Genomic DNA, 17,602 nt, shown 5'->3' with positions numbered 1-17,602 from the left:
GCCCTTCACACCTATTTCCAAAGGGAGAGGGTGTAACACCCTCTCTCAGAGAAAATCCTTTGTTCTGCCTTCCTGGGGCGGGGCTGCCTGGACCCCAGGAAGGCAGAATCCTGTCTGAGGGGTTGGCAGCATCAGCAGCAGCTGCAGTGGAAACCCCGGAAAGGCAATTTGGCAGTACCCGGGTTCTGTGCTAGAGACCTGGGGGATCATGGAATTGTCCCCCCAATACCAGAATGGTATTGGGGTGACATTTCATGATCTTAGGCATGTTACATGGCCATGTTCGGAGTTACCATTGTGACGCTATACATAGGTAGTGACCTATGTATAGTGCACACGTGTAATGGTGTCCCCGCACTCACAAAGTCCGGGGAATTTGCCCTGAAGGATGTGGGGGCACCTTGGCTAGTGCCAGGGTGCCCACACACTACGTAACTTGGCACCCAACCTTCACCAAGTGAGGTTTAGACATATAGGTGACTTAGAAGTTCCTTATGTGCAGTGAAAAATGGCTGTGAAATAACGTGGACGTTATTTCACTCAGGCTGCAGTGGCAGGCCTGTGTAAGAATTGCCTGAGCTCCCTATAGGTGGCAGAAGAAATGCTGCAGCCCATAGGGATCTCCTGGAGCCCCAATACCCTGGGTACCTAAGTACCATATACAAGGGAATTATATGGGTGTACTAGTGTGCCAATGAAAATTGGTAAATTTAGTCACTAGCCTGCAGTGACAAATTTGGAAAGCAGAGAGAGCATAAACACTGAGGTTCTGGTTAGCAGAGCCTCAGTGATACAGTTAGGAACCACACAGGAAACACATACACAGCACATACTATGAGCACTGGGGTCCTGCCTAGCAGGATCCCAGTGACACAAGGGCTAAAACAACATACATACAGTGAAAAATGGGGGTAACATGCCAGGCAAGATGGTACTTCCCTACACAGCTTAATTTCCAAAATAAATGTAAGGAAAGCATGAGAGCATGCTCAACCTGCCCAATACAATTTTATTTTAAAAGATGAAATGGAGTGAACGTGTACTGCTGATACATTTATCCTGAAAGCTGGGCATCTAGTCCAGTCAGGCCTCTGGGTAATGACTAGAGATGCCCACATGTGAATCCGAAACCTTGGATTAAAATTAAAAACAAAACAAAAGGAGTCAGGAGTTCTCAAAAAACGTTACACTCTGGAGGTAAGTTGACATCAATTTTTATTGATTACATTTATGCATCAACTACTCACTAACATTTCTTACAGCTATTGTTGCTAAACATTGCATGCAGCTTCATGGAACTTTTGTTGCCAACATTTGAGTATAATTTGAAAGAGAGTACTAAAGGCATCATGGGAAAAATGTAACGAAAAGAACTTGATGCTCATCTGAACTTACATTCTGACAGTTCCTTTTTTTATTTAAAGATTATAATTCTCTACATTTGCGTGCTTTTAAAACGATAAAACTTTTATAATCTGTTACATCATACAAACAGTCAACTTTCCGAGGCAAAATGTGAATTTCCTCAATGACATAACCAGCCTTGGTGAGAGCATCCTTTAGAAAATTCACATCCATGCAGAAGAGAGGAAACTTGAAGTCGCCACACATGTAAAATGTTGTTTCGAGTGTTGCACACATTACTAGATGCCCTCCGGGCTTTAGGAGGGAGGAGACATTCGTCAGAGCTTCGCAGTAGGACTTCTCGTCTGAGACAAGGTTCTCCAAACAGTGCACCAGGAGCAGACAGTCAGCCTGGGGATGGATGACGGGAGACAGCGGGTTCCTGCTCGTGACGTCACACTCGAGAACTGTTTTGATTTTTGTTTGTAACATGTGTTGCTTCTCAATCCATGTTTCACTGAAAGCAAAGATATGCAACAATATTACCATGACTTTGATTGTTGACTGACACATGTTTATAATGTTTTATAAAAATATGTAGATGTTTTCAAGATCCCGCCCACCGCCGCCTGTGCTCTGCACATCTCAGGATCAATCCCTGGTTTATTAACTAGAAGACAATACAGTTATTATCATGTTTCTACCCAAAACACTCTGGTGTCAGGTTTGCTTTTTGGAATTAGGTATTGTTCATGTGAGGCCATTGTGTATATTTAGGAGCAGCATTTCTCAGAGAGTCCAAAACCTAAGCAATGCTAACAAGAGCTTTATTTTCAGAAATGTTGTAATTGCCAGATATATTTACAAGCAGTGTTGATTTCCTCCACATCAAGCATAATTAAAGCCATTTCAGAAATACAAAGGTCTCCATGATACCTGTTTTTTACTCTTTATATTTTATCAAATAATTTGCTGTATACCCGGTATTCAATGAAAACCCATTGCAAGGTGCAGCTCATTTATTGGCTCTGGGTACCTTGGATTCTTGATGAACCTACAAACCCAAGATAGCTCCTCAACCAAAAGGGTACAGCAGATGTAACGGTACAATGCTTTAAAAAATTTGCCATATTTGGTAAAACCTACAGAACAAAACGTGGACCCTAAATGGTTGTTTTTTTCAACTCAATTTCAATTTTTTTTTTTCTACTGTTACTTTCTATAGGAAAACCTTGAAGGATCTAAACTAATGACCCCTTGCTGAATTCTGAATTTTGTCCACTTTTCAGAAATGTTTAGCTGTCCGGGATCTACCATTGGTTTCACACCCTTTTCTGTCATTAACTGGACGGAGGCTGAAAGCACAAAAAATAGTAAAAATAGGGTATGTCCTGGTAAAATGCCAACATTGTGTTTAAAAATGTGGTTTTCTGATTCAAGTCCACCTATTCCTGAAAGCTTGGAAGATAGTGATTTTAGCACCGCAAGCCCTTTGTTGATGCCGTTCGCAGGGAAAAAAACACAAGCCTTCTTCTGCAGCATTTTTTCTTATTTGTCCCACCAAAAAAACACATTCTTGCTGTATTTTGGCTAATTTCTTGGCCTCCTCCAGGGGAACCCACAATCTCTGGGCACCTTTAGAATTCCCCTGGACGGTGGAAAAAAAGGACAAAAATCTGGCTTGGATAGCTTATGTGGACAAATAATTATGGGGACCCAAACAGCCAAAAAAGGGCTCAGCAATTGGAAGGGTTAGGCCCAGCTGAGTGGTTAAAGCCATGTCAGTTTTATCCCATGCCACCAATCAACCCTTCATGCAACTCTAACCTCTCATCTTCACAAGAAACAGCAAGGTCTGCCTGTAGGAAAGTAACATCTCGCCTGGCATGTTACCCCCATTTTCACTGTTTGTATGTTTGTTTTTGCCCATGTGTCACTGGGATCCTTCTAGGTAGGACCCCAGTGCTCATAATGTATGCCCATATGTGTTCCCTGTGTGGTGCATAATTGTATCACTGAGGCTCTGCTAACCAGAACCTCAGTGGTTATGCTCTCTCTGCTTTTAAAATTGTCACTGCAGGCTAGTGACTAATTTTACCAATTCTCATTGGCACACTGGAACCCACATATAATTCCCTTGTATATGATACCCAGGTACCCAGGGTATTGGGGTTCCAGGAGATCCCTGTGAGCTGCAGCATTTTTTTTGCCACCCATAGGGAGCTCAGACAATTCTTACACAGGACTGCCACTGCAGCCTGAGTGAAATACCGTCCACATTATTTCACAGCCATTTTTCACTGCACATAAGTAACTTATTAGTCACCCATATGTCTAACCCTCACTTGGTGAAGGTTAGTTGCAAAGTTACTTAGTGTGTAGGCACCCTGGCACTAGCCAAGGTGCCCCCACATTGTTCAGGGCAAATTCCCCGGACTTTGTGAGTGCGGGGACCCCATTTCTCGCGTGCACTACATATAGGTCACTACCTATATGTAGCATCACGATGGTAACTCCGAACATGGCCATGTAACATGTCTAGGATCATGGAATTGTCAACCCAATACCATTATGGTATTGGGGGGACAATTCCATGCATCCCTGGGGCTCCAGCATAGAGCCCGGATACTGCCAAACTAACTTCCCAGGGTTTTTGTCTGCAGCTACCGCTGCTGCCAACCCTCATACAGGTTTCTGCCCCCCTGGGGCCTTGGCAGCCTGGTCCCAGGAAGGCAGAACAAAGGATTTCCTCTGAGAAAGGGTGTTACACCCTCTCCCTTTGGAAATAGGTGTGAAGGGCCTGGGAGGAGTAGCCTCTCCTGACCTCTGGAAATGGTTTGAAGGGCACAGATGGTGCCCTCCTTGCATAAGCCAGTCTACACCAGTTCGGAGATCCCCCCAGCCCTGCTCTGGGGCGCAACTGGACAAAGGAAAGGGGAGTGACCACTCCCCTGACCAGCACCTCCCAGGGGAGGTGCCCAGAGCTCCTCCAGTGTGTCCCAGACCTCTGCCATTTTGGATGCAGAGGTGTGAGGACACAATGGACAGCTCTGAGTGGCCAGTGCCAGCAGGTGACATCAGAGACCCCTCCTGATAGGTGCTTATCTTTCTCTGTAGCCAATCCTCCTCTGTGGGCTATTTAGGGTCTCTCCTCTGGGTATTTCACCAGATAACAAATGCAAGAGCTCACCAGAGTTCCTCTACACTTCCCTCTTCGACTTCTGCCAAGGATCAACCGCTGACTGATCAATGTGAGTGTAACATTTGAGTTTTTTAGTGAATTTCTAAGGTTTTTTATAGTCTATTTCCTAACTATAATGTCCCTGTAACCTTTGTTTTTTTTTTAGCAAATTTCTATCCTTTCTTAATGCAGGGGGGGGGGGTTGGCCATAGGACCTGGCTGTAGGCCAGGCCCTGCAGCAGACCCCCACATGCATCTAACCTGCGCCTCGCACAGTCTTTGGCCAGGCTCCGCAGCCTAGGCATCCAACTCCACGTCAAACAGGGCCTTTGGCCGTGCATGGCAGGGGTTAGCAACAGGGCCTGGCCTGTGAACAGGCCCTGCCGCCAACATCTCACATGTATTCAAGCTGGTTTGTGAGTGTCTGAGTGTATCTTTCACTGTGTGTATGTGGTTGAATCTCTCAGAGGGTCAATGAGTGGGTTTGTGAGTCTTTGACTGGGTCTGTAAGTGACGGTGTGAGTCTCTGACTGGGTGTGCGAGTGGGTGTAAGAGTGTGAGAGGGTCTCTGAGTGGTTGCGTCAGTGTCTGTGTTGGTCTCTAAGAGGGTGCATGACTGTCTGAGTGAGTCTGTGACTGGGTGCCTCAGTGTCTGAGTGGGTGAGTGAATGTCTGTGAGGGGATGCGTGAGTCCCTCATTGGGTCTTTGACTGGGTGCATAACTGACCAGGGGGCTCTGTGAGAGGGAATGTGTGTCTGAGTGGATCTGTGAGTGGGTACATGAGTGCCTGAATGGGTAGGGGGGGTCTGTGAGTGAATGCATTAGTGTCTGAGTGAGTGTGTGAATTTATTTGTGTTTTCACCAATATTTGAAAATGCAATGTGATGTTACACGGGGCCGCACTGAGCATCGCAACGCATTTGCAAATAACGCATGTGGAAAAAAATATATATTTTCAACGTGTTTTACACAGAAGATGTCCCTCAAACACCACCATATTCCAGCCTCCTACAGCACTTATAAACACGCTAGTTCCAACTGGTGCTATCACAACATTGTGAGTCGTTCTTAACAGTCTGGTGCTCCTCATGAGAGAGTGCGACGCATGTCACAGAATTGCATGGACCCCCGGTACAGTACCTTAGAAACATGGCAGAGTCAATGAGGTGACACGGAGTTGGGGAATTGAGACATCGCTGAACCCGGTTCTGTTGGTTCTGTACTGCTATGCAGGAGATGAGGTGTTGGTTTCTTACTGCTACGCAGGGGAGCTGAGATGTCAATTCCTTACGGAGACAGCAGAGGTGAGGCAGCATCAGCGGGGAGGCATTGGTTTCTTACGATCCGACGGGGTCAATTAGTCTAGCGGGTCAAGACACAATGGGGAAACCTCTCCGGATCGCGGTCTCACCACGGGGCCACAGGCATCGTGGCTGAGTTGGGTGGCACAGATGTCGGTGGCACAGCACTCGGGACTCACAATGTTGCGGGACGTCAGAGGCACTTCAGTGGCATCGTGCCTGTGCACAAGACCCTGCCTTCCCCCTATCCTGGCTCCAACCACACTCAAGGGGGTTGGAGACGGGTCGTGGCCAAGAGGGTGACAGGAGCGGCAGCATAAACTGCAGCTCCGATCCCTGGCCCGTACAAATATCCTACTAGCGGCGCCCGGGCCCCCTTTTTGAGGGGGCCGCCCGTCGCTTAGTGTGCTGCCCGGGGGCTGCATCGATGCCTGTGGCTGAAAACGAGATATCGGTGCGCGGTTGGCACTAGACCGGATCGCGGCCTGTACCCAATCTACAAATAGCACGCTCTCCGCGTGCGCTGCGAAATAGTCCTCGCGACCCGAAGCTGGAGCGCGGGTTCGCGTTGGATCGGTGAGGCACACCACCGTGGATTCGGAGGTCGGGCCGCGCAAGGGACGTCTCTCCTCGCGACCCAAGGCTGGAGCTCAGGTTCGCACTGCACCGATGAGGCGAATCGCCGCGGATTCCACCTAGACGAGAGCGCTGGTTTCGCACGCCGTCCCGGTGAGGACGCTCCGGGGTGGCGGCGGCGGTCGGGTCCTCTCTTCTACAACGCCGCCCCTTTCGGGTTAAGCCATGCCGGAGCGGGCTCACCCGTTCTTCATCCCTCGAGGTAGGCAGCAGATGGGTGTTTCCATGTCCCGGCTCCCCCCGTTTACCGGAAGCAACACTACGCTCTGCGGCCCGCCTACAGGCCGTGCCACGCAAGAATTTTCATCACTAGGCCCAACAAGCTGTGGCCAACATTTTAAATACCGCACCCCTGGCTAACAACAGTGCTTGACTCTGTTATACCGGATCCACTAGCACGTAGGAACGCGCTGCGAAGTGGCGCATCGCATTAGGGCGCCTGCCCCAAAAACGTATTTTGTGGCGACGGTGTGAGGCAGTGCTGACCCGTGGCATTCCCGCGCCCCGCACGGTGTGGCCTGCGGGAGCAGGCTTACAAATTAATTCGTCCCAGTGTCGCGGGCTGTGCCGGACTATCAATCGTGATCATCCAAACGTGCCGATTTGACGTGGATTGTTTCGCGGGCACACTGTGCCTTAACTGCAGTCCCTACTATCCAGATCCTTGCCCAGAATTGGACCGGGCTTCACCTCCGGAGGGGTGAGGCAACAAGAATTCAGCTGATCGAGAGGGGCAAAGCGCACAACGGACCTGGCCGATTGAGAGAGGTGAGCCTATCGGCGACATTTACCGTGTCGCAGTGCGTAGACGCATTAATTATCCCCCTGTGTCACAAGATAACCGGAGCAGACGCAACCTCCAATATACTACACAGTGCTCTGCCCTCACCACACTAGACTTATAAATTCACACCAGCACCATAATTTTTAAGCTCCACAAGCAATAGTCAATGCTCCAGGCCACTACTCACCAATATTTTCGACCTGTCTCTGCCTTACTCCTCCTCAACACCCAGGCTGGACTGGTATGTCGCTTGACTTGTCAGCATACACTGGTCAGTGATTTCTTTTTACGCTAACGTCCACGCGACCCTGCACTTGCCAAATGGCCAAACCAAAGACCCCACGAGCACCTCTGGGCAAAATGGACCACGCCACCTCATCCTCCTCAGAGGCCCACGCCACCACGCAAGTGGCTTTGCAGAAGCTGGAACTCACCCTGCAATCACATACGTCACAATTTGAAAAGATACTACAAGCCATTCTAGACACTAAGGCCCTCATTCTGACCCTGGCGGTCGGCGGAGAGACGGCGGTCGGACCGCGAACAGACCGGCGGTATTAAAAATGGCATTCTGACCGCGGCGGTCCCCGCCGCGACCGACCGCTACTTCTCCGCTCCGACCGCCGCGGCGGTCATGACCGCGGGGCTGGAGTTTGCGCACTCCGGCCCCGCGGTCGTCCCAAGACCGCCAAGGGTATTATGACCCTGCCTACCGCCGCGGTTTCTTGCGGGCGGGAACCGCCGTGCGAACCATGGCGGTAAGCACTATCGGGGCCAGGGAATTCCTTCCCTGGCACTGATAGGGGTCTCCCCCACCCCCCACTACCCACCCGAGTCCTCCCCCCACACCCTCCACCCCCCTGCCACCCCCCAGAGGTGGTACGAACCCCCTCCCCACCCCCACCCCGACATGTACATACATGTACCCCGACATGCACACACCCCCAACATGCACATATACACACCCCCTACACACACATACACAACGGGGACACATACCCGCACACATACATGCCGACATGCGCACCTGCCGAACAGCACACATTACCCATAGACACAACAGCACCCCTCTACACACTCACACGCACACCCCCATGCACGCACACATCACACAACACCCCCCCACCCCCTCCCCTCACGGACGATCAACTTACCTTGTGCGTTGGTCCTCCGGGAGGCGACGGGAGCCATAGGGACGTGACCGCCAACAGAAGACCGCCAACAGAAGACCGCCACACAGAAATGTGGGTCGTAATTCTGGGGGCGGTGTTCTGCTGGCGTGGCGGTGGAGGTTGACCAGTCTCCACTTTCCCGCCGACCGCCAGTGTGGCTGCTGGCGGTTTTCCGGCGGAACGCTCCCAGCGGTCAGAATGCGCACAGCGGCACACCGCCGCGGTCGGCGGTCTTCACCGCGGCGGTAACTCGGCGGTCTTGCGAAAAGACCGCCAAGGTCAGAATGAGGGCCTAAGTCCACTCTAGAAGCTAAAATAGGTTCGGTAACAGAAGACCTTAACATACTTCGCACTGATCAACACGCACTGGCCGACAGGGTGTCCGAACTTGAAAAAGATACTGTAACCCTTCCCCGCTCTGTGAAAGATCTTCAATCACAACTAGCTCACTTATCAACAGAGGTGGACTCCTTAAAACGCAGAGCTGAAGATGCAGAAGGCAGGTCTCGCCGCAACAATATTCGTATGGTGGGGTTCCCTGAACGTGCCGAAGGCCTCAGCGCTGAATTATCTATAGAGCAATGGCTCACTGACACTATTCTCAAAGATAATATCCCGAAGTTCTTTTCTGTTGAAAGGGCACACAGGATCCCCGCCACGGCCCCCCCCACCTGGCTCACAATCACGCCCGCTTATAGTAAGACTTCTTAATTACCGTGACAGAGACCTCATCCTACAGTTATTCAAAAAATCTGGTCCGGTAAGCTTAGAAGACGTTGTGATTACAGCCTATCCAGACTTTACAGCAGAAGTACAGAAGAAACAGAACTCTTTCTACCACGTTAAGGCATGCCTCCGAAAACACAACATCAAGTATGCGTTGATGTTCCCTGCCAGACTCCGGGTGCAAGATGACACTCGCACATTCTTCTTCACCTCTCCGGAAGACGCCTGGACCTGGCTTCATGCCAAGGGTCTAGCTGACCCGTTAGACACAACTACTCTGGGTGACAATAGACCCTCCTCCACGCCGGGTCGCAGGCAGCGCAAAAAACAAGGTGCTAAGCCCTCGCCTGAACAGGCGCAAACTGAACGCTCCCGGCTCCTGCAGGCCACATCCAGATTCGTTAACACGTCGCCAACTGCTCTATCCATACAAACGGACGTGGAGCAGGAACAAGATGCGAACTCTGACTCAGCGGAGTCCACGCGTGGTCCTACCCTCACGCTACGTACAGCGGACGATATCTGCTAGGCAGTTGGGTTCCACTTGCTCCTGCGTGCCGGGGGCAGCGTCACAACCCCCCTACACCTCCTTCTGGGTGCCATCAGTGTCTCCCTATTACATCGTGCGCTTCGCTTGTACCCCTGGGCGGCGTACTTTGCACCACAAGTGATCCGGGCATGGTAAACCCATGACTCTGCACCAATGTTCTTCGGCATCCCCCTGTTCCATATGGACCATTCTCTCAAGCCAGCAATTGCTGGAATTGTTTTCTATCTTTTAATTCAATTGTTGCTATATTTCGTTTTAGAGTGCACCTTTTTATTTGGTAGTTGGTTTTGTCACATGTTAGTTAATCGCAAATGCAGCAGCAAACGCACATGTCATATTTATTATAGCAATAGGATTACAGCTCACAATATCGAAGTCATTGGCTGTCTAATCTTAGCGAGCAAGCGTCACAGCATTTTCATGCTGTGGTCAGCGGATACCCACTCCCTCGGCCACACGAAAATCACAAAAACATTATGGCCACCCAAACTCACCAAAGCATCTTGAAATATAAGGTACTCACATGGAATATTAGAGGTATGGCAACTCCACGGAAACGGCAAAGGGTTCATGCCTTTCTCAAGAGGCATTAGATACACATAGCTCTACTACAAGAGACACATCTCTCTAAATCCACGCTGGAAAACACACGCTCAAAATGGAAAGGGCAATTGCATGGCACGACTTCTTCATCATTTGCCCGCGGGGTAGCGATCTGGATCGCTCCTGGGGTCCCATTTACCGTATCTCGCACTCAGTGCGACTCAAACAGTAGGCACGTGATAGTTGAGGGCATCCTTGACGGGTCCCCTTTAGCCCTGGTTGCACTGTACTCCCCAAATGCAAACCAACGTGATTTCCTATCCTCGCTTTCCACCGGTAACCTCAGCGACCCCACACTAGAGTGCATATGGGGGGGCGACTTCAACAGTGTCCTAGACATTCAAATAGACCGCTCGTTTCCACCGCTCACCTCAGCCCCCTCCAATCGTGCCTCACAAGCACTAGCAAGTTAGGCATTAAATAACGGCTTGAGGGATGTATGGAGGATGGGCCATCCCACCCATCGGAGATATTCTTATTATTCCCCTGTACACAAGTTATATACCAGAATAGATATGATTTTTGTATCTGCAGCCGTAATTCAGAAAGCGTGCATGTCTGAATACCTAGCGCGTACTATATCAGATCATAATCCTTTATGTGTAACAATGGCTGGGGCCACATGCACACTCGCATACCAACATGGCGATTGCAGCCGGAAGCTCTTTTAGACCCCCCCTTTCAAGCAGATATATCTAAGAGATTAGCCGATTACTTCCTGCTAAATAAAAACACAACGTCATCTCGCTCTATAGAGTGGGATGCCCATAAAGCAGTGATACGGGGACACTGCCTTGCAGCCACGGTGGGGGTAAGAAAAGTACTTGCTAAAGAACTACAAGATTTGGAGGTAAAACTCTGCAATGCAGAGAAGGTGGTCGTCAGTGACGAGTCCACACCAACAACACTGAACTCGCTTAGGGCTGCCCATAATGAAGCAGACACCAGACTAGGCAAACATGACTATAGACATAACATGACAAGACAGCACGCTGAAGGAGACAGATCCAGTAGACTATTAGCTTGGCTGACCCGCCAGCCCTCGCAGCCAACGCCCATTGGCGCGATACGTCTAAACCCCGACGTCATTGTCAACACTCAGTCAGGCATCAACGAAGCCTTTTCCACATATTACCGCACCCTTTACACGTCCCCCCCCTCCGCCTGAACAACACCTAACTGATATACTACAACTTGTCTCCCAAAACCAACTTATCCTCGATAACACCCCTACTTTGGATGGCCCCATTACTATTGAAGAGCTGTGCTCAGCTCTGGCACAAATGGCGCGTAACAAAACCCCCGGATCGGATGGTTTGCCGGTGGAATATTTTAACTCCCACGCTATCCATCTCCTACTCCCGCTCGTAGAGGTGTTCAATGAAGCACACCATAACTTACAATTGCCAGACTCCATGCGCAAAGCTTTAATAGTTGTCCTCCCAAAAGCTGGCTGTGATCCTCTCGATGTTAAATCATACAGACAGCTCTCCCTTCTCAATACAGACTGCAAACTATTAGGGAAAGTATTAGCGAATAGGCTCCTCCCCTACCTACCAAGCTTGATACGTCACGACCAGTCCGGCTTTATCCCTGGTAGAAGTACCTTCCTAAATATCAGGAGGCTGCTCCACATAATGCACAGCAACACAGACACCGAAGAGGTCGCCCTCTCCCTAGATATTGAAAAAGTGTTTGACACACTAAGCTGGAACTATCTTCTTTGCACACTCAAGGCGTTCGGTTTTGGTCCCGGCTTTATCAGCTGGATCAAAACGCTTTACTCTAAGCCCACAGCACGTGTCAAAAATGGTCACATTATCTCCGAAGCATTCCCTATAAGCAGAGGCACCAGACAAGGCTGCCCATTGTCTCCTTTGTTATTTGCCATTGCCATGGAGCCATTAGCAATTAAACTACGCAGCTGCGCACATATATGGGGCATCCCGGAATCTAACACTCACCATATTATATCCTTATACGCAGATGATGCCCTGATATACTTCCGTAATCACTCTGCCTCTATGGCAGAGGTGCTGCAACTGCTGGACTCCTTTGCCCTCGTCTCTGGTCTGCACGTCAACGGGTCCAAGTCCAGCATCTTCCCTCTTATCTCCATCCCGATTGACCTCCATACGGCACTACCGCAGTATAAACTACCGTGGTCACACGCAACCTTTAAATACCTCGGGTGCAGATTTATCATTCTATTATAGATCTAAAAGACGGCAACATTGACAGAGCACTAAGCTCCACCCGCAGCTTAATACCATTTTGGAGCTCACTCCCCTTATCCCCGATGGGCCGGTTAGCAATAGCCAAGATGCTTATCCTCCTGAGGTTCCTATATTATTTCACTGCCCTCCCGTTGTGTCTGCTACGCTCCTTCTTTAGCAAACTGCATTCAATATTAACCGACCTACTCTGGGGCAAAGATAGACGCAGAGTGGCACTGACCATAACACAACACCCGCTGGAAATGGGTGGGCTGGGCATGCCCAACCTCGAAAGATACTATGCAGCCGCTCAATTGTTGTGGCTATCTGCATGGCTTCAGGATGCCCCTTCCACCGAGGGCGTAATGCTGCAGTCATGTATGGCCCCACAAAGGCTGCTGCCTACATTGATATCTAGCCCTCACTCCCTATCCCCGAAACTCATACTGCTGGAAGCAGCTCACTTCTGTTGGCGTAGATATGCCCAAGGCAAGACTCCCTTCCACACTTACTCACCCTTGCTACCGCTGTTCTAATTGCCGGGCACCCAAATCATCTCAACACATCATGATTGTGAGAAAGTAGCCTCTTTCTAGCCTTGTTACCCCCACTTTTGGCCTGTTTGTGAGTGTATGTCAGGGTGTTTTCACTGTCTCACTGGGATCCTGCTAGCCAGGGCCCGGTACTCATAGTGAAAACCTTATGTTTTCAGTATGTTTGTTATGTGTCACTGGGACCCTGCTAGTCAGGACCCCAGTGCTCATAAGTTTGTGGCCTATATGTATGTGTTCCCTGTGTGGTGCCTAACTGTCTCACTGAGGCTCTGCTAACCAGAACCTCAGTGGTTATGCTCTCTCATTTCTTTCAAAATGTCACTGACAGGCTAGTGACCAATTTTACCAATTTACATTGGCTTAATGGAACACCCTTATAATTCCCTAGTATATGGTACTGAGGTACCCAGGGTATTGGGGTTCCAGGAGATCCCTATGGGCTGCAGCATTTCTTTTGCCACCCATAGGGAGCTCTGACAATTCTTACACAGGCCTGCCACTGCAGCCTGAGTGAAATAACGTCCATGTTATTTCACAGCCATTTTACACGTCACTTAAGTAACTTATAAGTCACCTATATGTCTAACCTTTACCTGGTAAAGGTTAGGTGCAAAGTTACTTAGTGTGAGGGCACCCTGGCACTAGCCAAGGTGCCCCCACATTGTTCAGGGCCAATTCCCCGGACTTTGTGAGTGCGGGGACACCATTACACGCGTGCACTACATATAGGTCACTACCTATATGTAGCTTCACAATGGTAACTCCGAATATGGCCATGTAACATGTCTATGATCATGGAATTGCCCCCTCTATACCATCCTGGCATAGTTGGCACAATCCCATGATCCCAGTGGTCTGTAGCACAGACCCTGGTACTGCCAAACTGCTCTTCCTGGGGTTTCACTGCAGCTGCTGCTGCTGCCAACCCCTCAGACAGGCATCTGCCCTCCTGGGGTCCAGCCAGGCCTGGCCCAGGATGGCAGAACAAAGGACTTCCTCTGAGAGAGGGTGTTACACCCTCTCCCTTTGGAAAATGGTGTGAAGGCAGGGGAGGAGTAGCCTCCCCCAGCCTCTGGAAATGCTTTGTTGGGCACAGATGTGCCCAATTCTGCATAAGCCAGTCTACACCGGTTCAGGGGACCCCTTAGCCCTGCTCTGGCGCGAAACTGGACAAAGGAAAGGGGAGTGACCACTCCCCTGACCTGCACCTCCCCTGGGAGGTGTCCAGAGCTCCTCCAGTGTGCTCCAGACCTCTGCCATCTTGGAAACAGAGGTGCTGCTGGCACACTGGACTGCTCTGAGTGGCCAGTGCCACCAGGTGACGTCAGAGACTCCTTCTGATAGGCTCCTTCAGGTGTTAGTAGCCTATCCTCTCTCCTAGGTAGCCAAACCCTCTTTTCTGGCTATTTAGGGTCTCTGTCTCTGGGGAAACTTTAGATAACGAATGCAAGAGCTCAGCCGAGTTCCTCTGCATCTCTCTCTTCACCTTCTACCAAGGAATCGACTGCTGACCGCGCTGGAAGCCTGCAAAACTGCAACATAGTAGCAAAGACGACTACTGCAACTCTGTAACGCTGATCCTGCCGCCTTCTCAACTGTTTTCCTGGTGGTGCATGCTGTGGGGGTAGTCTGCCTCCTCTCTGCACTAGAGGCTCCGAAGAAATCTCCCGTGGGTCGACGGAATCTTCCCCCTGCAACCGCAGGCACCAAAAAGCTGCATTACCGGTCCCTTGGGTCTCCTCTCAGCACGACGAGCGAGGTCCCTCGAATCCAGCAACTCTGTCCAAGTGACCCCCACAGTTCAGTGACTCTTCAGTCCAAGTTTGGTGGAGGTAAGTCCTTGCCTCACCTCGCTAGACGGCATTGCTGGGAACTGCGACTTTTGCAGCTACTCCGGCCCCTGTGCACTTCCAGTGGAAATCCTTTGTGCACAGCCAAGCCTGGGTCCATGGCACTCTAACCTGCATTGCACAACTTTCTAAGTTGGTCTCCGGCAACGTGGGACTTCTTTGTGCGACCTCGGGTGAGCACCGTTTCATGCATCCTTGTAGTGCCTGTTTCTGGCACTTCTCTGGGTGCTACCTGCTGCTGAGAGGGCTCCTTGTCTTGCTCGACGTCCCCTCTCTCACCTGTTCCAATTTGCGACCTCCTGGTCCCTCCTGGGCCACAGCAGCGTCCAAAAACGCTAACTGCACGATTTGCAGCTAACAAAGCTTGTTGGCATTCTTTCGGCGGGAAAACACTTCTGCACGACTCTACAAGGCGTGTGGGACCCGTCCTCCAAAGGAGAAGTCTCTAGCCCTTTGCGTTCCTGCAGAAACCGCAGCTTCTTCTGTCCAGTAGAAGCTTCTTTGCACCCGCAGCTGGCATTTCCTGGGCATCTGCCCATCTCCGACTTGCTTGTGACTTTTGGACTTGGTCCCTTTGTTCCACAGGTACCCCAGATTGGTAATCCAGCGTTGTTGCATTGTTGGTTTGTGTCTTTCCTGCATTATTCCTCTAACAAGACTTCTTTGTCCTTAGGGGAACTTTAGTGCACTTTGCACTCACTTTTCAGGGTCTTGGGGAGGGTTATTTTTCCAACTCTCACTATTTTCTAATAGTCCCAGCGACCCTCTACAAGGTCACATAGGTTTGGGGTCCATTCGTGGTTCGCATTCCACTTTTGGAGTATATGGTTTGTGTTGCCCCTATCCCTATGTTTCCCCATTGCATCCTATTGTAACTATACATTGTTTGCACTGTTTTCTAAGACTATACTGCATATTTTTGGTATTGTGTACATATATCTTGTGTATATTTCCTATCCTCTCACTGAGGGTACACTCTAAGATACTTTGGCATATTGTCATAAAAATAAAGTACCTTTATTTTTAGTATAACTGTGTATTGTGTTTTCTTACGATATTGTGCATATGACACTAAGTGGTACTGTAGTAGCTTCACACGTCTCCTAGTTCAGCCTAAGCTGCTCTGCTAAGCTACCATTATCTATCAGCCTAAGCTGCTAGACACCCTATACACTAATAAGGGATAACTGGGCCTGGTGCAAGGTGCAAGTACCCCTTGGTACTCACTACAAGCCAATCCAGCCTCCTACAATGATACACGGGACATAAATACACTGAAGGTGGGCGATCTATACTCCAACTCCGCGTTGTATTCCTTCGCGGAACTGGTGTCTGCCGGAGTGGTGCACAATGGGGCCTTCCTGTCATACAGCGCCATTAAGCGGCTTCTTAATAATCTTTGGGGTGTCTGCAATGCCGAGCCTCCTGAGTCCCCATTACTCACCACTATCCTTACAATAGGTAGCACAAAAGGTACCATAACTAAAATGTTGAAAATATTACTAGCAGCAGTTTGTACCACCCTGCCGCACGCTAAGGCACGCTGGGACTATGTCCTTCCTTCACCATTACCACAAAAAACTTGGATCGCAGCTCTTGCAACGATCAAATCAATATCCCGTAATCCTCGTTTACGTTACACCAAATTCAACTATATCCATCATTCTTATTTATCCCCAGCCCGCATCCAAAGAATATACCCGAACACAGCTCCGTCATGCCCAAGATGCGCTACTCCAGCAGCCGACTTTTACCATATGGTCTGGAGCTGCCACTCAATAAACTCGGCCTGGCACCACGTCACAGACGTCACAGCAGACATTTCGTCTCACGCCCTATTCCCCACACCAGATTCCTGCTTATTGGGCATACGCCACCGTACTAGAGAGGATAAACAGATACACAGATTTATAGATTTAGCGTTTGTTGTTTTCAAACGTCTGATAGCAAGACATTGGAAAGCTCCACATGTCCCACCCCACCAGGCTTGGCTCTGTGACTTACACAGCCGTTCACAGGCTGAAGCGCAGACACTTCACTTACTGCAACACAAAGGTCTTATTCAGGAGGGCCCCGAAATCTGGAACACTTTTGTGGTGGCAATAGAAGCGAGGGATGACTTGTACCCCCCGTGAATAGGGCACCATACATAGCCCTTACAGCCCAGGCCGATACTGTCAGCATGCTACTTGAACTGCCCCAATCTCATTTATTCTCATTATTAGCACTCTCATCCCTCTCCTTAATGCATTAATGTAACACACCAGGCTGCTTTATCTGCGTTCAAGCCTTCATGCAATTCATATTCAGCTCATTAAATATTAATCCTGTTCGTTACCTCGTCACATTTCGCAAAACATAACCCTCGCCCCAATTATGACCTCCTTTTTATACATACTCATACACATTAGCTGTACTCCTTCTTCTCACTTCTCCCAACTTCTGTCGGAGATAGTCAACATCAGCAATGACATTAATTGCGTTTAGCTGCATCGTTATGTAGCAATCAGTTATTGCACAGAATTTAAGTTGAATGTTTTTCTCTTTCTAGCTCTGTTAGCGACACCTTATGTTTGTTTATAACTTGCTTTTCTTTACCTTCCCTTTTGGATAATTCACCGTGTAATAAGGCTGTGCAAGTTTATATATGTAGGCAAATAATTCCATAAATCATTAACAGCCAA

General features: G+C 49.5%; 1 protein-coding gene across 1 annotated transcript in view; it reads right to left on the bottom strand.

The window, feature by feature from the left end:
• Positions 1-1,197: 1,197 nt before the first annotated feature.
• Positions 1,198-17,602, bottom strand: part of LOC138260451 (nicotinamide N-methyltransferase-like) — a 125,292-nt gene continuing 108,887 nt past the window's right edge. The window contains exon 3 of the mRNA XM_069208964.1: positions 1,198-1,861. Coding sequence (XP_069065065.1) covers positions 1,426-1,861 — 436 coding nt within the window. The 3' untranslated portion in view covers positions 1,198-1,425. The remainder of the gene's footprint in view (positions 1,862-17,602) is intronic.

The sequence above is a fragment of the Pleurodeles waltl genome, chromosome 2_1 (genome assembly GCF_031143425.1).
Source record: "Pleurodeles waltl isolate 20211129_DDA chromosome 2_1, aPleWal1.hap1.20221129, whole genome shotgun sequence".
Lineage (NCBI taxonomy): Eukaryota > Metazoa > Chordata > Amphibia > Caudata > Salamandridae > Pleurodeles > Pleurodeles waltl.
This window is presented reverse-complemented; position numbering and strand designations above follow the sequence as displayed.